Raw genomic sequence first — 26691 nt, 5'->3', positions numbered from 1 at the left:
TCGAGGCTTGCACAACCAATTAAAGACTCATTGGATACCTCTCATATGTTCTTTCTTTTTCATGTTAAGCATCTACTTTATTTATATGTATGGAAATATAGTAAATCATTATTTCAGTTATTACAGTTGATCATTGTTATAGTTACTTTAGTTGAATGTTATCATAGTTATTTTAGTTAATCGTTATTATAGTTATTACAGTTTATCATTGTTATAGTTATTTCAGTTAATTGTTATTATAGTTAATATAGTTGATCATTGTTACAGTTATTTCAGTTAATCATTGATATAGTTATTTTAGTTGAGCTTTGTTATTTCAGTTAATTGTTGGTAGTTAAAAGCAGTTAATGTCTCATAAAAAGGAATTCAATATATTTTTTCAATAAATTGTTGATGAAAACTCTTTCTAGATCGACTTTATTTTGTTATGAAAATCAGTTTGTTACATCAATAATCTGATTAGCAGGGTGATTCTTTGTCAAATTCCTGTTAGGTGTAGGTGTCACTAGCTCAATTCTTACTTACTTCTCTAGGTTCAGATCTTGGTTCTTTTGTTTCTCTACAACTTGAATATCATTTTGTAAATCATTGTTAGTCTCAAAGAAAGTTTCAAAATTTTCTATGATAGGCTTAGGATTAGCTTCTTCATCATCAGAATTATAATCCAAAATTCTCTCTTTGACTCCAGAGTTTTCATCCACTTTTACATTTGCGCACTAAACAATAGTATTAATTCTTTGAGTAAAAGATCTATAAGATTTTCTTTTCAATGAATAACCAAAGAACATAACTTCATTGCTTCTTGCATCAAACTTACCAATGTCAACATCTCTCTTGATATAACATTTACTTTCAAAAATTTTGAAATACTTCACTGATGAAGAATGTCCAAACCAAAGTTCGTGAGGTGTCTTGTTCATACCTTTTATGATCTGTACTTTGTTCATTGTATATATTGTTGTATTGACTGATTCTCTCCAAAATGTCTTTGATACATCATTCTCAAACATCATAACTCTAGTTTCTTCTATTATAGACATATTTCTTCTCTCAGCAACTCCATTCTACTCATGAATCTTAGGAGCTGATAGCTATCTGTTAGCCGACTGGATGGTTCCGACGGTGTTTCTGTAGCCAACGGAATGATGTCCGGCGATGTTTCTATATTCTGTAGCCGACGGGGTGATGTCCGGCGGTGTTTCTGTATTCTGCAGCCGACGTCGTTAGTAAATAGTTTGTAGCGGATAGAATATCTGTGGCTGACGGAATCCTTCGGGAAGGTTCGGCGGTAGTATTTATATCTCGTCTGGGATCATTGTAAATCATCATTCATCTACTATTGCAAATATTATTCTGCTATTCATGTTCATTTCCTGTATGCGTTCATTTACTTTACCTATACGGTAAACATTTGGTGTCATTGCCTTATGAATCTGGAAGGTGGGAGGAATGAAGATTAAAGCCAAATCAGCTTAACAAGGATTGAAATAAGGTGAAGGGAAAAGATGGAATTCGTATTGCGCAAGAGAATTTAATTTTGGCACAGCAAGCCGAACGTCGACGGAGACTTCAAAAGATTGCCGACGGAAACCGAAGCGCGGAGGAATTGTTGGAGACTCGACAGCAGGTGGAATTGGTGGAAGAAGCACGGGAGGAGTTCTTGAATTTGTGTTCGCTGAGGGAAGAAAATTCAGACGAAAGAGCATCAACTCGCACGGCTCGCAGTGCCGAGGGAGCACAAGCGTGGAGTGACCTCTTCGTCCAGGACAGACTTCCGCGGGAAACAACTTCAGAAGATCCTTCTTCTTCACCAAGATTTGCAGCTGTCGAGACCTCCGAGTAGTCTGCCGGTTTGGGAGACCAGTCCGCCAGTGTGGGAGACCAGTCCGCCGGTGTGGGAGTGCAGACAGCCGGTGTGGGAGACTAGTCTGCCGGAGTACAGACTGTCGGTGTGGGAGTGCAGACCGCGGGTGTGAGAGACTAGTCTGCCGGTGTGGGAGACCAATCTGCCGGAGTACAGACTGTCGGTGTGGGAGTGCAGACCGCCAGTGTGGGAGTGCAGACCGCCAGTGTGGGAGTGAAGAGCGCTAGTGTTGCAGGACTGAGCAACGCCTGTTTACAAAAACCAATTGTGATGGCGGGACCAAAAGAGAAACTGTCAAAGTTCAATGGCGATGGTACGACCAATCTCATTCGACATTGTAAGACATGTGAAACGATCTGGAGGGAAAATGGCATAACTGATGAAGACGACTGGATGAGACAATTTTGGGCAACCCTACGGGGTGTCGCGATTGATTGGTTTTCAGATACGGATCCGCAAAAGCTAAATAGCTGGGATAACAGTAAAAAGGAGTTCTTGGTAGAATTTAAACTCTTGCGGGATGATAATGAAATCGTAGCGAAAATTTTCAATACCAAGCAAGGGAAGCACGAAACTGTCTGTGTCTATGCCAGGAGATTAAAAGACTTAATAAACTAAATGGAAAGCAAGCCGGCGGACAGATTGTAGAAAAGATGGTTTGTGGATGGCCTACGCTCGAAGTTGCGAAGAAAAATGAAAATTGTGCCACTGTCGTATTATGTGGATGCGTATAACAAAGCATTGGACCTTGAAAGTGAGCAGAAGACAAAAAAGAAGAAAACTAGCTCCTCTGATTCTGATGACGACGAGCTTGCCGAAGATGATAGTAGCGACGACGAAGGCAGCAGCAAGAAGGTTCGTGCCTTACAAAAGGATATGGTTCGCATGATGGAGGAGTTTAAAAATGCAAAAGGAGCCAAAAAGTAGTGAGCTGTGGTGCACGGAGTGTAAGACCGACGGTCATACTAAAGGATCATGTCCAAAAAACCAATTTTGTGACATTTGTCAGATCATGGGCCATTCAACAAAAGACTGCCCCTTTAACATGAAGACAAGAGGATCTCCGCAGGTGCTTCTCACACAGGAGGCCTCCCTGTCAGGTAGTAGCGGAAACATGAATACCTCCCATGCTACATCTGGAGGATACAGGAATAATAGCAGAGGGAAAAATAACAATGCAAACAATAACAATAATAATGGGAGCCAAAGTCGAACTCAGTATGATGCAAACGGACGGCCGATCGTTCAATGCCGAGCATGTAATTTGTGGAGTCATTTTGTGTGGGATTGTATAGCGACAAACACACCCAAATTATTATGTAGATGGTGCAGACCTGACGATCATGAAGATTCCAAGTGTCGAAAGGCTGGAGTAAACTTGATCACTGTTGGCACGGATGTAGAGGAGGTTCTGGCAATTACACGGAGGCAAGCGGAGGAAAAGAGAAAAGTGGGGGAAGTACAGGCGGACATTGCAAAGGCATCGTCAGTGGGGACATCTCAGTTGAAGGACATCACCGGCACCTTTGCAAGGAACTTCGCAGAACAAAATATTGTACGACAGATCTTACAAATGGAGATACTGGTCAAGATAAGTGACCTCCTTCTCACAATGCCCCAGTTATGGACGGCCATTCTGAATCATACACTGTTTCCGAAAGCACCGGAGGACACAGGAAGGGATAGCAGGGAAGTGATGACAACAGACCCAATGCTGCTGGCACTCACATCCAGATGGCACCCGGCGGTCGTCGAGATGGGGATTTTGGAAAATATTTTGATAGACACAATTGTCGACGAAGGGTCTGGCGTGAATGTGTTGCCGGAGGATACTTGGAAGAAGTTGGGAAAGCCGACATTGTGGCTACCTGCATTTCAGTTGCTCACGGTAGACCAACATGGAATCAAACCATTGAGAATCTTGAAAGCGCAACCGGTAACAATTGGTACGCAACCATTTTTATTGGATTTTGTGGTCATTCCATTAAAAAGAAAAGGATATGATGCTATTCTGGGACGGGATTGGTTGGTGCAAGCAAAAGTAAAACATGATTGAAAACGAAATACCTTATCAATGGAGCGCGGAGGCAAAAGATTCACAATTGACCTGCATACACAAATGGTCGGTGAGGAGGCAGCATCGTCAGATTCAGAAAGTGACGGCGAAAGTGACGACGAAGAAAAGAGAATGGAACCAGACGAAGGAGTATTGAGACTTGACGGAGGATCGAATGATGACGACCTGGACTCGGTGAATGGTCTGTTCCACTGGCAGATAGAAGACTACGAACTATTTTCGAGTTGCAATATGTTAATGGTCGACGAACGTGACAAAACACAGAAAAATGAATGTCCGGAGGAATGCAGGGACGCAGAAGAAGGAAAAGCTACCATGGCTGAAGCTGAGGGGAAGAACATATAGTCTGAACACAGAAAAACGAAAGATCCCACTGTCTAGTACATGGTGAATGGACCACGCGGAAAGAAAAGGTTACACCGCAGCATAAAATTAGTGGAACGGCACCGACAGCAAGGAAATAATCCAGTTGCGCGACGATCGCAGGCATAGTGGGCGACGGAGGTGGCACAAAACAGACGTGAGGCATACGACGGTCGGAATGAAATCAAAGTGGAAAAGATTAAGGCCAGATGGGTTGGACCATATCAGATTCGGAAGGTCAGTGACAATGGAGTGATCAGATTATCAACTTTGGATGGGCAGAAGGTACCTTCGGCAGTCAACGGATCCAAATTCAAAATATATGATGCCAAGAAGACTCCATCGCTGTCACAGGATGGCCAGCTGACTCCGTCGTCGTTGCTGAATGGCGACGGTCAGAGGCAAAATTGAGGTACTGTTGTTTTTAAAATTACCAAAAAAAAAAAAAAAAAGCAAGTAGAGGGCTGTCCGCGGGCAGTGTCCCCACGGACTGTGCTCCACGGGCAGATGTCCCGCGGGGAGTTCTGTTTCTCATTGAGTTCGTGTAGAAGATGGGTGTGAGCATTTTTTTAAACGACGACAGATTCAAGTTGTTCAGAATGAGTGACAGATGATGCCAAAGGGAAGGGGACGCATCCGTGGTTGCCAGAAAGAGTGCAGAATCGGCAGATAATGACAGAAATGGTGTGTTCCATGCATTTCTGTGTGGGTTGCAAAGTGCTAATTTGGTCTTGGCGGCGAAGGGCACTGCCCCTCGACCCCGCCCTGTACTGCAACAGGGAGCGCACCCGAGGCGCTGCCCCAGGACCCCGCGGGGGCATTGCCCCTCGACCCCACCGAGGGCGTTGCCCCCTGGACCCCCAGTCGTTGCAGATATTAGTCGTGGGAGTCTGATCAGTTGAGAAGAGTTGAAGTTGTTGTAGGCATGGATTTTTTGTATACCAGAGGCACTGGGAGTAGGTGTTGGCTGAGAGGCTGTCTTGGTGGATGCGTAGAGCTTGGGAGGAGCTAATCATCCAGCTGGAGGCAGTGCAGCGACACTTGGCTTGGGATACCAAGGAGTTGGAAACAGCGAAAGTAGCGTGGGTGGCTATCAAGGTCAGCTTGAGAAGATAGTATTGTGTTAGCAGAGGCTACAGGCACGGGATGAATGTGGAAGTGATGTGTCAGAAGCAGATTTCTCTTGTTGTAGTCACTTTGTTAATGTATTTTGTTTGTTAATTTGTCAGTCATCAGGAGACAACTTTTCTTTTTGGGGGGGATGGTGTTAGCCGACTGGATGGTTCCGGCGGTGTTTCTGTAGCCGACGGAATGATGTCCAGTGGTGTTTCTGTATTCTGTAGCCGACAGGGTGATGTCCGGCAATGTTTCTGTATTCTGTAGCCAACATCGTCAGTAAATAGTTTGTAGCGGATAGAATATTTGTGGCCGATGGACTCCTTCGAGAAGGTTCGGCGATAGTATTTATATCCCGTCTGGGATCATTGTAAATCATCATTCATCTACTATTGCGAATATTATTCTGCTATTCATGTTCATTGTCTGTATGCGTTCATTTACTTTACCTGTACGGTAAACACTGTCTCTTAATGCCATTCACTTCACAAAAGGTGTTAAACTCATTCGAGGTAAATTCTCCACCTCTACCAGACCTTAAACATTTAATTTTCAATCCAAACTCATTCTCAACTTTATTCTTGAACAACTTGAACTTCTCAAATGGTTTAGACTTTTCTTTAAGGAATGCTACCCACATCATCCTCGTAAAGTTATCAACAATAATCATGAAGTACCTTTCACTGTAAAACCCTCTTGTCCTAGTAGGACCACTCAAATCTGTATGAACAATTTCCAATTTCATTGTTGCAGTAAACTTCTTGCTAGGAAAGAAGCTATTCTTCTGTTTAGCCACAACACATTCTTTGCATACAACATTAGCAAGCTTCACAATTTTCGATAAATCTCTAACAACAAATGTAATAGTAGCCTTCACAATATTATCAAAGTTTATATGACAAAATCTTCTATGCCACAATCAACTATTATCAACTTTTGTAACCAAACATGTCATCTCTATAGGGTTCAGCTGAAAAACATTACCTCTAGATCTTGTATTAGTACCAATCAACTTACCATCTTTATCCTTAACAATGCATGTCTTCTTTGTGAATTGTAATTGATATCCCTTATCAATAAGTTATGTTTTAATCTATCAACAAAGTAAGCATCATCTGTGTTAGTTTTTCCATCAAGAGTAATAGATCCTATTCCCTTGATATGACAAGTTGCATTGTTACCAACTCTAACAATATCTCCATCATGACAACTGAACTTAACAAATTTATTCATGTCACCAGTCATATGATGCAAACAACCACTATCTATGATCCAATCAGCTTTCTTTTCAACTTGTGAAACTAGGGCTTTCTCTTCTTTGACTTCTCTTTCGACTTTCTCTTCTTTGACTTCTATTTCACGATTTTCTTCTTTTATAGCTACAAATCCTAACCCATCATCACTTTCACTCTAAACTGTCTCATCGGACTCATCATCTTTATTTGCATACAAACAATCTCTAGGCCTTCTAGACTTGAAATTATTCTTATACTTTTTCTCTCTTTTACGACACTTAGAAGCATAATGACCAAATTCATTACAAGTCAAACATTTAATGATTTTCATACCGTTTGGTTCTCTCTTTACAAGGAAGGCAAATCCTTCTTCAATCCTTCTGTCCTCCCCGGATTTAGATTTGCTGCTACTAGCATAATCTCCATTGGTGTTTGCACTTCTTGACAAGGAAGGGAGAACACTTAATGCACTAAAGCAATTTCCATTCTAGGCAAATCTCCAATCTGCTTCAAGCTCACTTCTGTTGCTTCCAATCTTCCAAGAAAAGTCTCTCTGGACACTTAGAAGCATAATGACCAAATTCATTACACGTCAAACATTTAAAGATTTTCATACCGTCTGGCTCTCTCCTTACAAGTAAGGCAAATCCTTCTTCAATCCTTTTGTCTTCCTCAAATCTAGATTTGCTGCTACTAGCATAATCTCTATTGATGCTTGCACTTCTTGACAAGGAAGGGCAAACACTTAATGCACTAAAAGTAGTTTCCATTCTAGGAAAATCTCCAGTCTACTTCAAGCTCACTTTTGCTGCTTCCAATCTTCCAAGAAGAGTCTCTCTAGTAAACTTCTTAGAGAAAGGTATCACTTGCTCAATCATTTGTGTTGTCTGTTTGAATGGTGGTGTTAAAGTTTTCAAGATCCTACATATAATGTCATCATCTTTAGATCCATTACAAGACTTAATTCCTACAACAATTTCTGATATTCTACCAATATAACTTCTTATAGATTCATCTTCTATCATCTTAGCATCTTAAAACAAACATATCCAATTTTTTAATTTGATTCTCTTACAATGCTCATCACCTTCAAAAGTAGATTCCAAAGTTGTCCAAATTTTATGAGATGTTTCTAAGGATTTTACCTGGCTGTATTCATTTTTAGGAAGAGCTGACAATAATGCTTCTTTAGCAAGCATATTGCACATTAATTGATCTCTTTCAGCTTCACTGCATTCTTTAAGTTTTCTTTCTTTCACAATCTTCTTTTCATTCTTTGTCATCAACCAATATCCTAGACCCATGCATAGCAGATGTGTCTTCATCTTCTCTTTCCAACTGTCATAGTTAACTCCATCAAACTTAGGACTTTCTTTTTTGAAATGACCCTCCATTGATCTCCTTAACTTGATAAGTTTTTCCTTCAAGGACCTGATGCTTTGATATCAATTGTTAGAAAGTAAAGTCTACCAAGATAATTGAGAGGGGGGTGTGAATCAGTTATTACATAAATATAACTTTTATCAACCTTATTAAACCTGAAGCATGTGAATAATATAATCAACAACCATAAGAAGATACACATACACAATAACACCAGATATGTTAACTAGGGGAACCCTTGATCAGAGGGAAAACTCCAGTGGGGATGGTATCCACAAAATGATGTACTAATATAAAATTTCCTTGTAAGAGGATGGACTCTGTTAGGAGCCAATGAAATACATTCAATACATATTAGTTCTTATTAGGAGACTTTGAATCTGTAATAACCCCAACTAGTTAGAAGCCAATGAAATACATTCAATACATATCAGACCCTATTAGGAGACTTTGAATCTATAATAACCCCAACCAGTTATAACTTTGTTAAACACCATATTCTTTAATTCAGTTGTTTGACATTTCGTCAAACACTTTGCAAGCAACCTTTGATACCACTGTAATAACCCCAATTGGCTATATCTTTAACAATCATCAATTTTCGTTTGCTAATCAGTAGTCTAACATTTCGTCAAACATTTGGCAGTCTTTACTTTTATTATTGCAAATTTGATAATCTGATTTTTGAAATTACACTAGAGAATGCAATTGGGCACTTACAATTTCAGATCAATTTAATACTAAGAAGTTTGTATGAATACCAACATTAATTCATAATCTTGCCCTACAAATTGTGCAATTATATAATTATGAAAGACAAAGGATTTGCTCCACCTTTAATTCATTAACAACAATGTTTCAAACAAACAATAACAACAATAATATATTAAAATGCCAAGAACTTGAAAATACAGATTGGCTTTGACTTTTAATTTGTAGTCCAATGCGAATCTATAGCAGCCCCAATAATATGTATTGCAGGCCATAAAATTGAATAAAACTCTTGAAAATTGTAATACAGCCCCTCAGAAATGTCACACAAACCCTCCTTAGGTGAACATGACCCTGCAATTGATAAATTGCTGCCCTATAGTGAAATGATAGTCATCTAACACTCAGATTGAACTCCCGGCCAGACTGTAGAAGCATAAAATTAATAATTCAACATTCAATTCATTTTGTAGAATCTGGTCTTTAGCACTTGTTCAATCCACTTCTCAATAACAATAGATACAGTAGAGAAACAATTACAATTCGCTTTACCTTAGCAGAAAATTGCAAGATAAACTCAAAATCTAACCCTTATCCTTCAGCAAGGGCACAAAACCACAGACTCGGAAATGTTCTCATATTTATAATCTCCAAATAGCACCAATTTCCCAAAAGAACTCCACTTAAGAAGCTTCTTTCACACAACATTAAAATATACTAAAGTGTCATTAATATAATTTATTAATTGTTTTGGCTCCAAAAAATGACCTTTTCCACCATAACTTAATATTCTGGCACACAAGGCCATTGTTTCTTGTTCCCATGATTTAAAATTTTTTATCCCAGTTCCAACGAGCTATAATATTGAGGTGACCAATAAAAAACACCAACAAAAATAGAAACCTCAACGTATTTAGATGAATAATAATAATAATTCATCCGTCTTGCAAAAACAACTAAAGAAGCATCAGAATTGAAATCTAACAACACCAAAGTGATCCCGATGATGAAAGACGATGAATGAACTTGATAGGGTGACTTACTATAAATAGATGCTCCCTCCAAGATTCTTGGAGACCAAACAGGAAGCTTGAAATAAAAACTGAGAGCATCACCCAACTCCTCTTACTCAACTAAGTTCATCGAAACCAACAGTTTGACTTACTATAAATAGTAAGTCCCTCAAATGGAGCCAAAACACACCATAGGCTGTTGAAAAGCCTATAACCCCACAATTGAGACCCTCAAATCCCATTGTCAGCATAGGAGGGTCACGATGGTGCATTGACCAAGCCAACTACAGAAACTTGCTAAAAATGGGGACATTACAGAATCCTTGTTAGGAGTTGTAGAAGGCAGATGGACCCATTGTCCAAACAACTTTAAGGGCAAGACAACCGAACTCACTGTCCAATTGGTCTTTGTATTATTCCTTTCAAACTAATAGAAATGAAATTGAACTCCACAACTCAAACTCTTTTTTTGTCCTCTTACTGTGCCAATACCGCACCAAATACTTCTTAGATCTCAATACCAAATCTTCAAATTCGTATCACATTGATCCCTTTGATTGCTCACCCGCATTTACTAGCTTCAATATCACTTGCACAATTCGCAGTTGCACACTTTATTCACATATTAACCACAAGGAAAATAACCTTCCTTTATACCATATCGTCAAAATAATTTTGACTCAGCCTTGAGGCTTTCCCAATTAATTATAATAGGACCTCATTAAGATATTCCAATTCATTACATCTTCTTGCAATTACAAAATACTATTGGCTCATAGTAAATACAACCTCTCACAAGTGCGAACTCTTAGCTCATGCAGTCGCTGACATCATCATCAGGCTGTCTACTATCGTTGTCTCACTTCGCTCATTAGAATTCTATCCCTATTAAGAGACACAATCCAAATACTAGAAACCACTTCTTAGGTGCTCTATTTGCACACTGTCCTTTGTAAATCATGAATAACTCTCACATGTCTTCGACTCTTTGCATGTACACTTGTCCACGTCATCAGGACATACTGTAGAACATATACTCAATTGCGTTTGACCTCATGATCAATACATAGTCCATGCGAACTCATTCTCTGTTTGTTACTCTGCCAATCTTTACAGAAACAAAACTATGTTGACATCAATGACAAACACAATCATGAATGCAACATGTCAATCATGCTAAGAATCTCCTTAACTATTCCAGTAATACTTAGGATACTTCCCCAAAGGAATACCATCAGCATTCATGCTAACAAAGGAAGCCTCTCTTATGAATAGGAGTTACTAGTTAAATTCTCTTCATCTTCACTGGGTCCCACTTCATTGTAGTGTATTTTCCCTTTCCCTTTACACCTGTGGCCGGGCACCAAGGTTCTTCGAACGTAAAACACAACTTTATTCCTTGTTTGCTAGAGTGGGATTCTCCTTATAGGTTTGTACCTCCTTTGGAATAGGCATTCTCTTTATAGTTCCTAAATCCATATCCATGGCTTTCTTGATTACTTTGGGTAGTGTGAAAGGATTTAAATCCGTAGCCCACCCTCTTAAGGGATCTTGGAGTCCATCCATAAGGAGTACAAACAACCTCCTTTCTAAAATGTCAGTTAGCAATACGGATGTTCTTTAGAACTCAATTAAGGGGTCTTGGAGTCCATCCATAAGAAGTACAAACAACCTCCTCTCTAAAATGTCAGTTAGCAATACAGATGTTCTTTGGAACTCAGTGATATACTCTTCTATGTTTTCTCAGTGCCTGCTTTGAGCTAGCTCCTTAAAGTGTAACTCAGGATCTTCATTATTGAATCTCTCGATAACTCTTTCAATAAATTCTAGTTAGGAAGTGATTCTATTATGTCCCAAGGTTATCATTTTGTGGTGCCACCATTTGTGAGCTATTCCATTTAAGTGTAGGGCTCCATATTTCATGGCTTCTTTTTCTTACATTGGGTTTAGTTGAAAGTAGTTATCGAGTTTTTGTACCCATGTTCTTGCTAACAATTTTCTAGATCAATTGAAGTATGGTATGCTTACCATTCCCAACTTCTTTAGTTCCAAAAAACTTTCCTTGCCACTTTTTGGGGCATATACTTCATTCTTAATTCCTTGTGCTCCTTGAAAGGCATCTCATTTTTTATATTTCCTACTACCCAATCTTGTTTGATTTGATCTTGTATTGAAAAAAAGACAATTTTTTTCTTGTTTGTCTTGTTGTAGTGGTGAAGCTTGGTAAGCAGGGTTTGGTACTTTGTCTTTTAGGAGTCTGATTTTGTAATTGCACCTCATGGTTCTAATGATTCTCATGTCTTTGTGTTAGGGTGGCTTGTTTGAGCACATCAATTAGTTCTATGAATTTATTTTGTAACTTTCTTTGTTCTTGAATCATCAAACCTAATTGCTTTCCATGTTTCCTTTATTCATTTTTGTCTCTTTCTGACCCTTTCCTCTTCTACTATAAATTAGAAGAGTTTTTCTCATTCACCCATGGAGCAGGAAAAGTGGCTCCGATGCAAATTGTAATGTCTCATTTTTATAATATTTAGGATACTACTAGGGATTACCTCAATTTCTCTTTTTATAAAAGAATTTGTGCAAATGCAGATGTGACTTGTAATTGAAAATGCAATGAAAAACAATTTATATAAGTACTAATTCCAAATGCAATAATTAATTAAGATAACTAATGGAATTAATACAATATGCAGCAATATATATGTTTAGTAATGGCAATGATCAATGATCAATGTATGCAAAGTATTACGATGCAAATAAATCTGATGCCTCTAAATGGAGATGAATAAAGTGTATGTATTTACAATGATAATTCCAATGCCAACAGAATTTATGTATACTTGAAAACTACATGGTTGAATCTTGATAGCAATATCACAATGACTTCTTGTGTAAAATATCTCCTACTTATCAATTGCTTGTCTATTCAAGCATATATAAATTAAAAATAAAAAACAAAAATATACCACATATTTCACTGCAAAACAATCATAAGCTATTAGTTCTACAATTAAGTTCACCATATTAGTTGCTCCAAAGGAAAAAAAACATTTTCTTTTAGTGATAGTTGGAACATTATTTAGTCTCATCTACGACCATAGCTTTCTAGCAAACTAGAAACTAGAAATTACCTACAATCTTCTTTGCACAATTGTTGTTCCTATGTGAAATCGCCTTGAAGAATAAGGAGGCTTCCATTTTCTACCCCTACCTTTAAAAAAATAGGTTTTCTTTTGAATCGTTATTTGAGGGATTTTGTCCTCATGTACAATAGTTGAGCACATGACTTATGTAATGCCCCCATTTTGAGCAAGCATGAAAATTAATGGATTTAGACTATCATTGGGTCCTTGTAGGCTAATACTGGTGATTAGAGGACCTTGTGGAGTTATTTGGCTCACAAGAGGACAAGTGTGAGTGTGTATCTCTCCAAACCCTCCATATATTGTGAAGCTAGGTTCTTCAATGGATTTTGGGTTCATTTTGAGGGACTTTCTATTTATAGTAAGTTAATGGATGATTCCAATGAGCTCAAATGGTTTAGAGGAGTTATATGATGCTTTTAGACATTATTTTTGACTTCTAGATTGGGCTCCAAGATTCTTGGAGGTAGCATCTATTTTAGAAAGTTACCCAGTTGGGATTATTCATCATATTTCATCATCACAATCACTCATGTGCAAGCGAATTTCACTTTTGGTGTGGTTGGCCCATTTTCACAATGTCAAATGCATTATTGGTTATGATTTAATTATCTGCACCAACATTGCTATTTCTATTGAAATTGTTTAATGGGCACCTTACTGTTATAGCTCGTTCGATCTAGGATGGGAAATTTTAAATCATGGGCACATGAGAGGACCTTATGTGTCAGCATATCATGATATTAATGAAAAGGTCATTTCAGGAGCAATGGGGGAGTTTAAATTAATAAAGTGACTTTATTATATGTCAACTTTAAATTATAATTTAAAGTTGCTCTTGGAGCCAAATATAATAAAATATTATATTTGAAACATTGCAACCAAAGAGGCACATATATAAGTTATGTAACGTGTGTGCTGAAAGATTCAAGCTCAATTTGTATTTGAGAATTTTAAATGCGAAAAAAAGAACCATTCTATTGCGCATTTGATATTATTGAATTTGTGTGGTGCGGAAATTGCAAGGATTTCAAGGAAATTGTTCTGCAGGAATTGGTAATCCTTGTTGGTGTTTGAGCACTTTGAGCCAGCATTGAGCTGGTGAATTTTCTGTACTGTTTTGGCCAGCGTTTTGATGCATTTTGCTGGTTATTGTTCTACATTGCAAGCAGAAATCTGCATTCCAAGGTTTTGCAATTTGCAGTGGGCCGCCGTTATTGTCTACACATAGCCATCATCATCATTTGGGCTGCCATTCTCATTTCCAAGGCTTCTGTTTCTTCCTGGCTGGGCAACGTTATTACCCAAGGGCCTAAATTGGGGTCTGGGCTTGTTTTGACATTGACAAGAGCCAACATTCAGCATACTTCATCCACAACAAAGCTAAAGATTATTGTGGATTCCAACACCTCAATTCAGCCTCCAGGTTCATTATATATATATATTGAATTAAATAAGTTGTGTCTCAAATTCCTTTCCAGCATTCATACAGATGTGATCTTATTGTATATATGAAATAAATAAGATGAATGTTCATAGTTGAATTCCATTTCAGTTTTCTTGCATTTGCAACTGTTTATAACTCAAAAAAATAAAAATAAAGCATATATTTCAAAATGCAAAACAATCAATTTTAATAAAACATATCAGAATTCTTCAGCATAAGAGTTACGCTCTTTACAGTGGTATCAGAGCAGCAATTAGAGCATTGAAGGGTTCCTATGAATTCAAACTATGAAATAAGGTTTTGATTTCATAAAAATTGGATGATCTTTTAATGAGTGACTACCTCTCTTTCATAGATTCATTTTTAGTTGAAATACTTAAAATGCCCTTTTCAAAGTGCTCAGCTGAAAACATTTTTTATAAAATGTTACAAAAGGCTTTATTATATCCCATTTAGATGGCCCACTTTATCCAACTAATAAAAATATTTAAATTGTCCTTAATTTGATCTCTTATGTAATAAACTGTGCAAATTCCTACAGCAGTTTTTTGTGATCACTGTATTAATTTGTTCTCAGAATTTTGACCAAAGTTTGCAAAGGCTGTTATATATGTAAAGTAATAACTTTGTCAAGTTATTCAGTGACTTCACTCCAAATCTGTAAGAAGATTAATAATAAAACAAAACCAACTGATATCCCAGTTTAACTATCTTCATTGCAACCTAAGTCTGGGTGTGTTCACCAGTTTGAAAATAGTGTTTAATCATGAAACAACTTCCAGCACACATAAGCTGAATCACTGGGATAGACTGAATGTGAATTCAGACACAAACTGTTACCAAATGTATTTTTCTGCAGTGGGTATTTCGTCAAACAAGTCACTGCTAAACCAGATCAGGAGTTGTGCTCACTGTACTATTAAACTGATTATCATTGGAAAATATACATGGGACATTTCATCAAACATTTGTCAACTGCTCCTACTAATTATGAACCCTATGAAGTTGCAAAACTGAAACGTATAGGCACTATAAATTTGAGTCTGAAATATGTGCTTAATCTGTAATACCAATGTGAAAGCCAGCTAAAGATTTCATGGAGCTCTCAACATAAATCCAGAATCAGAGATTACAATGCTCATTACACTGATTGATATGCCAGTAATAACAGTATTTTCAGAACACATTATTTGACCCAAGAAAAAGACTTAAGAAGGTAGTGATGTACAGACCCATTATTCTGAAGGAGCTTTTTTATAGCAATGGCTGCGGTTGAACTAAGCTGTGATTCCTTCACCAAATTTTGTTTAAACTTAGCTGACTCGACCCAGATTAAGCCGTAGCTTCTCAAAAGCACACTCCGTTTCAGATTTTTCCCTTGATTGTTAAGCGGAAGTCCCTTTCCCAAGCTGTTAATGAGGATGAGTGATTTCAGTGCCGTCTTCTACCAACAACCCCAAACTGACACGTTCACCTTCATATGCGTGTTATCAAACCCGCAGCTTCCACAATACAACTTCACTCATGCATTTAACCTGTCTGTTCCGAGTCACGAACGAGTCTAAATCCGAGCACTGAACACTCTACTTGCTTGCTGTGCATGCCAATGATTAGCTACTGAACTCTCAAACACACATGAACAGCTGACGTTACCTCCCTTTTGCACCCGACTGGTAACTTCGTGTAACGCTGAAGTCTGAGAACTTATTGTCGCATTAGGAATGGAAACCCGTGGCCACTATAACCTGTGAATCCAACTTCCATCCAACCCAACTCCCCCTGATAATAACAGAACTTCACACAATCTGAACTTAGAAATGGCAGCTAGAAGTTTGTACTTACTTTCAGGGACTCTCGATTATTCACCAACATAAACCTCCATTAAATCTATCCATAAAATAAGTGATTCAAGAGAAGCTGGGGCTACATCCACTGTCTCTAATTTGTTCCAAGGGGTTTCGTCCTCAAAGCGACCAGTCACATTTAAGCAACCAGAAATGTTAAAAGTGCTGAGTTCATAAATTCTTCTTGTGTGTTAATCCCAATGCAAACTTGTGCATAAATAGCCTCGAAATGAGGGAAAAGTACCACATGCAAAGAATGTGGGATTAAAAGTTACTTTTGTCTTGTAGTCACTTAAAAGTTATTTATAAAGTAAATGACTTTAACCATTAAAGTGACTTAGCTCTGCACCTTTAATAAAGTCCTGGAATAAATTAAATTAAATTCCCCTTTGTGACTGGAGAGCATCCTACTTGTAATCAACATTAATCTATCCTGATGTGGAGATATATTAATTCTGTCACCCGAAACTAAGATTGAGAGGGGGACAAGACAGTCCTCCCTTCCTGAGATTGCTTTCCCTCAAGCAATCTGAACGCTGGGTGTTACAATATGGACTCGCCTTCCCAGGTGGCATCTCATAAGGCAAGTCTTTCCACCTAATCAGATATTCCCTGACAGTTCTGTTGCCAAGAGATTACATACAGAGCATAAGATAAGATGATTTACAATGATCCCCAACGGGGTATAAATACTTTCCGCAGAACCTTCCCGAAGGGGTCCATCGGCTACATAACGATACTAATCTATCCGTTAGCTACAAATCTTTACCGACGGCATGAACTTGTCGGCTACAAAATCTTTACCAATGACAACAACCCGTCAGCTACACAATTTCTACAGACAACAATTCCCAGTAGATTTAACTAGAAAAGAAGATATGACAGCTCACATTTCCCTAAATTGCTTGCCCTCCAACAATACAAATTCGGTAACTCTCTTCCCATACAACCTAGAAAATATTGGGATGCCAAATCTTCCTTGAAAGTTGGTTAGTCCATGTCTTCACTTCTTTATGTGATGCAATAAGTTTCTTCAAATGTACAAATTTGACCTAATGAGGGAAATTCGAGTCAAGTATGCAGTGGGATTGGCCATTATTTGTTTTCTTCCTTGTTACATTTTAATTGATATAGAATGCCTGCTAAGGCTTACCTCTAAGAACACTCTCATAGGTTTAACTTGAGCTTGACATATGTAAGAGATGAACCGCTAATGTCATAGGATTTCAAGAATCGACAATTTGCTGATAAATTCCAATTTATCTTCTTGAAAAAAACCATTAGCCCAAAAGGTGAAGAAAAAATTACAAGACTTGGACTTGTGGCTTTGGGACCAAACAATTTTTAAAAATATTATCAATGTTCAACAATAATTTGTTGCTAGAAAATTTGATACATTCTTTGCATCAGCAGTTTCACACTTTTCATAATGAGTACAATTTTAACTAATAAGAAGGAAAATTGTTCTAATTATATTGGATATGTATTCTATCACCTATCATATGTCAAAAGTCCCTCACACTTACAAAGATACAGGACTAGAAATAATGTGTGGTTATCAAAATAACCAAAAGAGACATTGCAGCCTCTTCCTAATATTTGTTTCTACACATTTGCAAGTCAATGTCCAAACACACCAGATTAGTCAACCCTTGTTGCCATCAAACAATCAATATATTCATTCCACCAATATATCATTTCGTCAAGCTAATCATTCTCTCACTATCTAGAGACAAAATTCATCTCTAAAAATGTTGAATTTTGCAAATAGAAATCAATTCTTAAGATTTCGTTGTGAAGCCTATGATAAACTTCATGTCCAAACAATCTGATTTCTACAATTTGCTCTCATTCCCTTTTCCATAAAAATAACAATGAACACAGGGGACGCCCCCCTAAACTCCCAAGTTTCTAATACCGAGATATCCCAAGAACTTGAGGACAAGTACTTGGCATCGCCCTGCCATCGCTAAACCTTCGTTGGAATGCGAGGATGGCCAGGAGTCCCCAGGACGTTTTGGGGATGCTCACAAGCCCCCTAAGCATCTAGGGGACATCTAGGAGTCCCCTAAGTGTCTTGGCGACTTCAAGAAGTCTCTTATACCAAGACATTTAAACAACATTTTTAAAATTCTTTTTTTAAATATATGCAAGAAAATCAGATAAATAAATATATTATTGGCTGATTGAAGTACATTTTCAGATCATTTGCAAGCATACTATGGGCAGTTTATGAGGGTTTATAGCTGCTATTGCATACTTTATTGCTAGTTATGCTGACTATCCTAGATAAAAATCAGAATTAGGGTTTCTATTTTTGCAATTCATGTGGTACTGTTGTCAAGCTTTTGATATAATATAAATCTTCCATTTGCTGATTTGACAATTTACTTAGCATTCTAATTTCTAGTAGTAATAAGTAATTTGAGATTTAATATATAGAACAGTTGACTTATTAATACTTCAAGGTTCAAGTATAATGTAGTCTATATTTAGTATTTGCCATTTGCAATATTGTTATTTTACTTACTATACTATTATACATCTTTTCATAACTAGCATTTCAAGTACTATATTTATGGTATATAGTATATACAACACCACCCTCTGCAACCGTCCCCCTACCATCGACAAATTGAAGCTCTTTCCCCCTGTCCCAGAAACTCATCATGCTTTCACCTCGTCCCCTGGTCCCCCAGGATTTGTGTTACACTGAAATTTAACCTGTGACATTATTGACTACAACAGTAAGATGATGATGGTGGACGATGACGCTGTAGTTTCACATAAGAAGTTGACACAAACAACACTAATTACACCAGAAATAAATATATAGCTTATAGTTATGACAAAAAACAAGAACATTGCTGTTCAATAAAAAATAACAAATGCATGATAATTACACAACAAAATATATGAAAGGAATGCTTTCACTGACTACTGCTTAACTCTCCCTTTCCTTCCCCCTCATCCTCCACCTCTCCCCTCTTCTTTCCTCTCTCTCCCTGCTGTCCCTGTACTTTACCCTCCTCTCCCTGCTGTCCCCGTGCTTTCCCCTCCTGTCCCTATCCTCTTCACCCCTCTCCCCCTTCCTTCTCCACTCCTTTCCCTCTCAATCCCTCCCCTTTTAAAGTAGTTCACTTTATGTAAAATGTTTTCTTGCAAACGTCATTATTGTTAAAATTCCCTTGGGCATTTGGCCTGTGCAAACTGCCAAACAGCAATGTATACAGAAGGGAAAAACACTACAGCATGAGAAATTACTATCTATTTAAGAAATATGCTAATAACTCATTTACAATCTTCTCTTGCAAAAGTAGCAACTGGAAAAATGCACTTGGGCATTTGTTCTGAGAATCAACAATGAATACAAAAGAGAAAAAGCATTGCAGCAGGTTGCACTGGCACCTATTTAAGAATGACACTCGCAATTCATCTAACCTATGCATTAAAATTCAATAATAGTTGGAAAAGATAGCTGCTCATATTTTATCTAAAAGAAATCAAGTGTTGGCAAGAAATATTGATCATTTTACCAGTTAATAAATCAGGGAAACACCCACCGTTGACCACTCAAAGTCAAATATTTCTTCAGCTCTTTGGCCAATCAGTCCACAGAACATGCAAACATGACCAATATCCTCCCTGTGAAGGAAGGAATGCTTACAATCTGGTTCATGTTTACTTATATTCTCTAGAACACTCTCCTGCGGATTCTGCCAAAGAAACTATTAAAGTAAATACATTGTGCTGCTTAGAAGCTACTTTCCTTTACAACAAAAGCATGCAAAAATATTGAATTTTTTTACTGCAAAAAATTAAAAAATCACTTCTTTCACAAAGGCAAATGTTTAAGAACTCAAATGTGAAACTACGAATTAACAAAGATGTAACAGTAACACAAATAAATGCCTTCTGCATTGAATTTTTCAGAACACCATTAAAAAAAGAGTAAATGTGTAATCAATTATAATACCATAGTTTTATCATTGACAAGGAGGACATTGGTTCTAGCTATTAAACACATCATTTGAGTAGTAGGTTTGTTTGACAATCATGAAATGAACTATTTTGCCTGTAGAAGTTGTTTCAAGTAAACTATTACAAATTATATAATTACTACTACATGATGACCTTCAAGAACATTGGAAGCATTTTAGTTTTTTCAAATGCAATTGCAAAACATGCTAAACAAACATCATACCCAGACTCTCTATTGGTAGAGATATTTTTCCAAGTAAACCTATTCTTGCCAAAAAAATCAAAGTCTTAGTTATGTAGTCCTTCCCACCCATCACGGTGATTGACTGACTCTTGATGATTTAATTTATTTTTAAGTAGATAATTCACTAATCATATTATGCATATAAAAACCATGAACATCACCAAGAAGAGACGATCATAAGGATTTATCTTACAATCAAGCAATGAAAGGTTCCATATCTAGTGGCACTCCATGATCAACCCACAAAAATGAATAGGTTTGTTTGTGACATACTATACTTGTACAAGTTGTTTGTGTAAAAATTTAACAATAATGAAGATACCAGTACATAGACTAGTCTATGATGATCTTCAAGAACACTGGGAGCATTTTACTTTTTACAAATGGAATTAAGCTAGACAACATTCATAGTCAAATTCTCTTTTGAAAGAGATTTTCTTCCAAGAAAAAAATCCATTTTTACCCAAAAAAAATTCCAATTGTAGGTACCAAATGCTTACCACCACCAATGGAGCTTGATAGACCATCAATAGCTTATTTTATTTTTAAATTAGAAAAACTATTAATGACACAACATATATAAAAGCCATGTACATCATCAAGAAGAGAGGATCTTAGGATACATCTTCAAATTCAAGCAACGTGAGATGGCATATCTAGTACAACCCCATGGTCAACCCATGAAAAATTTTGGGCAGTAAGAGCTTGGCTCACATGTAATAATTGCCTTCATTACTATTTTTTATTTTTTATTGCTATCATTTTTCTATACTTTAAACACAATCTTAAGTATCCAAGTAGCTTTATTCGGTCATATCTAATCTATCAAGGTAAATGCATAATAAGAATAACAATCCAAAAACCAGGGTTTATTCTTGGAATGCCAATCCTCCTAGCCCTACCACATATCCTGACTTTTGGGGATCAGAGCATTTGTCATAGTTCAGGATATGCTTCCCATCCTCAATTTTTCCATCCTAAATACAACTGAATTAGTTCTGGTTCATAACTTAAATGGGTAGGTAAGATACCTCGGTTACTTATTTACTATAGATATCTGAAAAGAAAATCCATGTTATTAAAATAATTTACTATCCCTTTAACGGTCATCTTCATTTGTTAAGGAAATTTCTATTTTTGTCTTCTATTTACATTTGTTTCATTTAGAAACAACATAATGTAATTGCCTATATATTGTAAACTTTGTTTCATAATGTAATATACAATTACCATTGCATGGTATCAGAGCAGGTCCAAGTCTAACTCCTTCATAGGAAGCCCAAGGTTGTGTGTTGCATGTTGCTTGCATGTGCTTTTGTGAGTTACATGTGCTATCTTCTGCACAAAGTGTTTTCTTCTTTTACTACTTGATGAAATTTGGCTGTTTTCTGGGGTATTTTATCACACAAAGTCTGGTGTTTTGTCGTGTTAAGGTTTTTGTGATGGTTTGTTTTGTTTTCTGCAACTATGACCTGTTTTCTCCAGTGTAAGGGTTTGTTGTTAGCATATTGAGAAGATTGTTCAGTATATACCAAGGGGAGAGATTGTTCAGTGGTTGGCACTTGGATTGATTGCTTATGTGTTGCATTCGTGAGTTGGTTTGTCATTGATGTCAACATATTTGTAATCTGGTAGGTAACAAAGAAAGTTTCAGGATATTGCAGAGGCAGATTTGATTAGAGAGGTTTGAGTATAGAGAGTTAAGCTATGCAAGATTACATTCATGTTCTTGGATGAGTTTAGATGATGCATCTGTATTCACTCAAGTTAGTATGCGGATTGGGATGAGTTATAGTTGATTTATTGAAGATTGGTTGCAGGCCAATGTGCAGGAAACAGTTTACTAGTGATTCAGTTGTATCTGTTAAGTGAGAAGAATGAAATTAAGCGAGCTTAATCATGGTTCAAGACGTGTTCATGCTAGTAGATGTTGGAGATCATTTTGTGGAAGTCGCTGAAGTATAATGAGTGATATGTTCACTGGCAGCCGACTCTTGTTATGGGATTTATTTTGTAAGTTTTAAAATGTATTATAGCACGTGGGACTTAATTGAAATATCATATTGAGGTCCTATATTACTCATTGCATATTGGGAAAGCCCTCAAGGCCAATTCAATTAGTTATTAGGACAAGGCATAAAGGAAAGGTTGTTCCCTTGGTTGTAAGCATGATTTTTCTGATTGTGTGAAAGTGTATTGATGTTGAGGATGCAGATTTGATCAAAGATATGAAGATGATGTTTTGATTGGATTGAGAACTTTAAAGGAACTGTATTGGCAAAGAAGTTACTGTATTGGTCAATTCACCACTTGGGATATGTTATCCTAGAGATCTGTTTTGTGTAACAGTTCTAAAGCAATTTGGACAATGTGTTCAATTGTCTTCTTTATTGTTCCTAACAAGGCTAGAATCTTTTGACATGGATTCAAAGTCTCCTAACGGGGCTCATATGTATTGATTGTATGTAACTGGCTCCTAACAAGTTAATATCCTATTGCAAGAAACTTTTATATTAATACATCCTTTTGTGGGTACCATCCCCATTGGGGTTTTCCCTCTAATCAAGGATTTTCCTAGTTAACAAATCATTGTGTCATTGTATATGTTCCAGCTCTTGGCACTGTTCATATTATTGGTTATTGAAGTTGGATTTGATAAGTTAAGTTTAAGTTGGATTAAGCATACAACAGATTCACCCCCTCTCCCCTTCTAGTTGCATTGGTGGACTTTACTTTCTAACAATTGGTATCAAAGCATCAAGTCCTTGATCAGAAAGTTTAACAACTTAAGGAGATTTATCGCATTCAAGAAGGAAAGTCCAAAGTTTGATGGAGACAACTATGATAGTTGGAAGGACAAAATGAAGACTTGCTATGCATGAGAATTGACTACTAGATGATCACAAGGGTTAAGAAGATTGTGGTGGAAGAAAAATATCTAGACTATTGCTCTGCAAAACAAAGGGAACTATTCATGTACAACATGTATGCTAGCGGGGCACTAATTTATACACTTCTAGAATCAAAATTTGTTGAGGTAAAAGGTGTACATCTTGCTCATGAAATTTGGACAAGGTTACAAGTACTATATGAAAGGGATGAACATTTTATAGAATTCCAGATTGAAGAATTGGAAAGCTATGCTTGAGAATGCAAGAATGCAAGAAGAGGAAACAATTAGAGCATTTATACAAAGAGTATCTGAGATTTTTGTGGGCATCAAAGACCGTGAATGATCTATAAATGAAATTGAAGTACGCTACAAAATTTTAAGATCTTTGACTCCCACTTATAAGAATAAAATATTAGCTATTGAAGAGATTATACCCATTATGCCAAACTTTAATAGAGAAACACTAATTGGGAAATTGCAAGCATATGAATCAAGATTGAAATACAACTCGTCTAGATTTGAGACACCTTTTAGAGCTAGTGTGCTGAAGGATAAAAGAGTACTAACTAAAAGTGCAAGCACTAGTGGAGATTTCACAAGACTACTATCAGACATAGATGTAGAAGATAAGAAGATTGATGAATCTCTTTCACTGATTGCAAAGAGGGAACCAAGAGGTAAGAAAGATTTTTCTTGTTGGACTTGTAAAGAATTTGGTCACTTTTCATATCAATGTCCTAAAAGAGAAAGGAAGATGAAACTTGAAAAAGCCTTACAAATCAAAGATTACAAAAGATTGCTAGTAAGTTGATGAAGATGATGAATTTGATTTCAAAGATATAAACATTCTAGAGAGGTGATTTTAAAGATTAAATAGGATTTGTTGTTATAAAGAAGAATGTCATGTTAAAGAGAAAAAAAGACTTGTATCACATGTAGAAAGAAAGAAGTTTGATTGGATTATAAATAGTGGATGCTCACATCACATGACAGGTGATAGAGAAAAGTTTGTTGAATTGAAAAGTTATGATGGTGGAGTAGTTAAAGTTGGAAATAATGCTCCATGTCCTATTAAAGGAAAAAGATCTATGACACTTGATGGTAAAACTAATACTAAGGATGTCTATTTTGTTGATAGATTGAAACATAACCTTTTAAGTGTTGGACAACTTGTAAACAAGGGATATCTTTTGCAATTCATTGAGAAGACATGTATTATCAAAGACAGATGGAAAATTGATTGGAACAAGTATAAAAACCAGAAGTAATGTATTTCAATGGAATGCTAAAGAGATGATTTGTTTGGTTGCTAAGATTGATAACCGTTGGTTGTGGCATAGGAGATTTTGTCATATAAACTTTGATAACATTGTGAAGATTGGTAACAGTAATGCAGTAAGAGACTTACCAAAGATTATTAAGCCTTCTAACATGATTTGCAAGGAATGTATAATGGTTAAACAGAAGATAAATTCATTTCCAAGCAAATTATTCACTATATCAGAGAAATTGGAGATTGTTCATAATACATATAGATTTGTGCAGTCATATAATAACTAAACCATTATATGGTGAAAGGTAATTCCTTCTTTTTATTGCTGATTTTACAAGAATAATGTAGGTAGCAATTCTTAGAGAGAAATCTAAGGCATTTGAGAAGTTTAAGTTTTTCAAAGCTAAAATTGAGAATGAATCAAGATTGAGAATTAAATGTCTAAGATCGGCTAGAGGAGGAGAATTTACATCAAATCAATTTAACATCTCTTGTGAGGATAATGGAATCAAGAGACAACTTTCAGCTCCTAAAACACTACAATAGAATGAGATAGCAAAAAGAAGGAATAGGTTAGTAAGTGAAGAAGCTAGCAATGATGCTTGAAGGAAATGTGGCACATATCTATTGGAGAGAAGTAGTTACTACAGCGATATACACTATGAACAAATTTCAGACCAAACAAGGCACCAATAAGACACCTTATGAACTTTGGTTTGGGCAAACACCCACTATGAAATACTTTAGAATCTTTGGAAGTGCTACATCAAGAGAGTGGATGGCATAGGAAAGTTTGATCCTAGAAGTGATAAAGATATATTCCTTGGTTATTCATTGAAAAGCAAGGCATATAGATGTTATAATTAGAGATTGAGAACAATAATTAAGAGTGCAAATGTAAGAGTTGATGAGAAATTCAGAATACAAGAGAGGGTATTTGATTATGATTTTGATAATGAAGCAAGCACTGCTCAAAGGCCTAACAATTAGAAAACAGAACATGAACTATTCTTGTGATGATCCTGTATCCCCTATGCCTTCTTTGTACTAGTATTTTCCATCTATTGCAAAAATGGTAGTTGAGGGAACAAGTGGAAGTGGTCGTACAGCCTGATGGGGAAGCCACACAGTTAGTTAGGATATTGTACAGTTAGACTAGCTAGTGTATGGTGCATACAATATCCATACAATTGAACAGGATGAATGGTGTACAGTCAAGAATCGAAACTGTATGGTGTGGTAGGGGGACAAAGTGATGTCCGTACGGTAGGCTCAAGAGCTCGTATAGTAGTAGTGAGATATCTTGATCGTACAGGATGGTTGGTAGGGTCGTATAGTGTGTGCAATGCAATTTGTACGATGGAATTGGAGGAGTACGGGGGGGGGGGGGGGGGGGTTACTGAGTGTGTTGGAGTGAGGGAGGAGAATGATTGCATGTTGCTATGCTACAGATTGAGTTGCGCTCGGAGATGCCGAGCAAGATGAATGTATTCGCCAAAAAACACCAAATAATGTCAGTGCAAGTATTGAAAGCCAATCAAAGATATATCTAGATAGACGTATTTGCAAAAAAAGATGTTGCGCGGAATTTCCAAATCCGAGCAAGTAACATAGAAACGGAATAGGGTTAGGGTCGAATCCCACCGAAACCAAATTAGCCAAGTAGGGAAGATCTTTCACTTCCGAAATGGCGAACAACAGAGAATCCCAACGGGAATATGCAGTACAAAGAAGAATAAGCCCAAATCGCATACCAACTACCACCTACGTGTCATGCTTAAATACCCTTCGGAGAAACTATCCGAGGGTTTACAAAGATAGCCAACGGTCACATCTACCTACAAAAACAATTAAATAAAAATGGGTCCAAGATATACTAAATCAATCGGAACCTAAAATACAAATATTATTAACTTGGACTCATTAATTAATTAAAGAAAATAATTCAAGTTCCTTTTGTTATATTATTCAAATTCTAGGACCAGTTAGTTAATTAATTCAATTAAATTATTAAATTAAAATTTGGGGACATGACAAATCCTCGTTGCCCAAAGATTACTTGCCCTCAAGAAATCTGTCATTAGATGCCAACAGCTCT

At 36.9% G+C, this 26691-nt stretch overlaps 1 protein-coding gene across 2 annotated transcripts in view; it reads right to left on the bottom strand.

The window, feature by feature from the left end:
- The window catches only part of LOC149562953 (protein CHROMATIN REMODELING 35-like), a 188134-nt gene that overhangs the window by 116450 nt on the left and 44993 nt on the right, over nt 1-26691 (bottom strand). The window contains exon 1 of one of the 2 annotated variants that reach the window (XR_016363535.1): nt 19739-19828. Coding sequence is in view for 1 of the 2 variants with exons in the window: in XM_089823949.1 (XP_089680075.1) it covers nt 19766-19918 (153 nt within the window). In the remaining variant the exon portion in view is untranslated. Of the gene's footprint in view, nt 1-19738; nt 19919-26691 lie in introns of those variants that run through there. The other variant, XM_089823949.1, reaches the window with a different exon arrangement.

This window comes from Cupressus sempervirens, chromosome 4, assembly GCF_028749045.1.
Source record: "Cupressus sempervirens isolate cs-2001-9-10 chromosome 4, ASM2874904v1, whole genome shotgun sequence".
Classification (NCBI taxonomy): Eukaryota; Viridiplantae; Streptophyta; class Pinopsida; order Cupressales; family Cupressaceae; genus Cupressus; species Cupressus sempervirens.
Note: the sequence above shows the minus strand (reverse complement) of the source record. Positions and strands in the feature narration are given on the sequence as shown.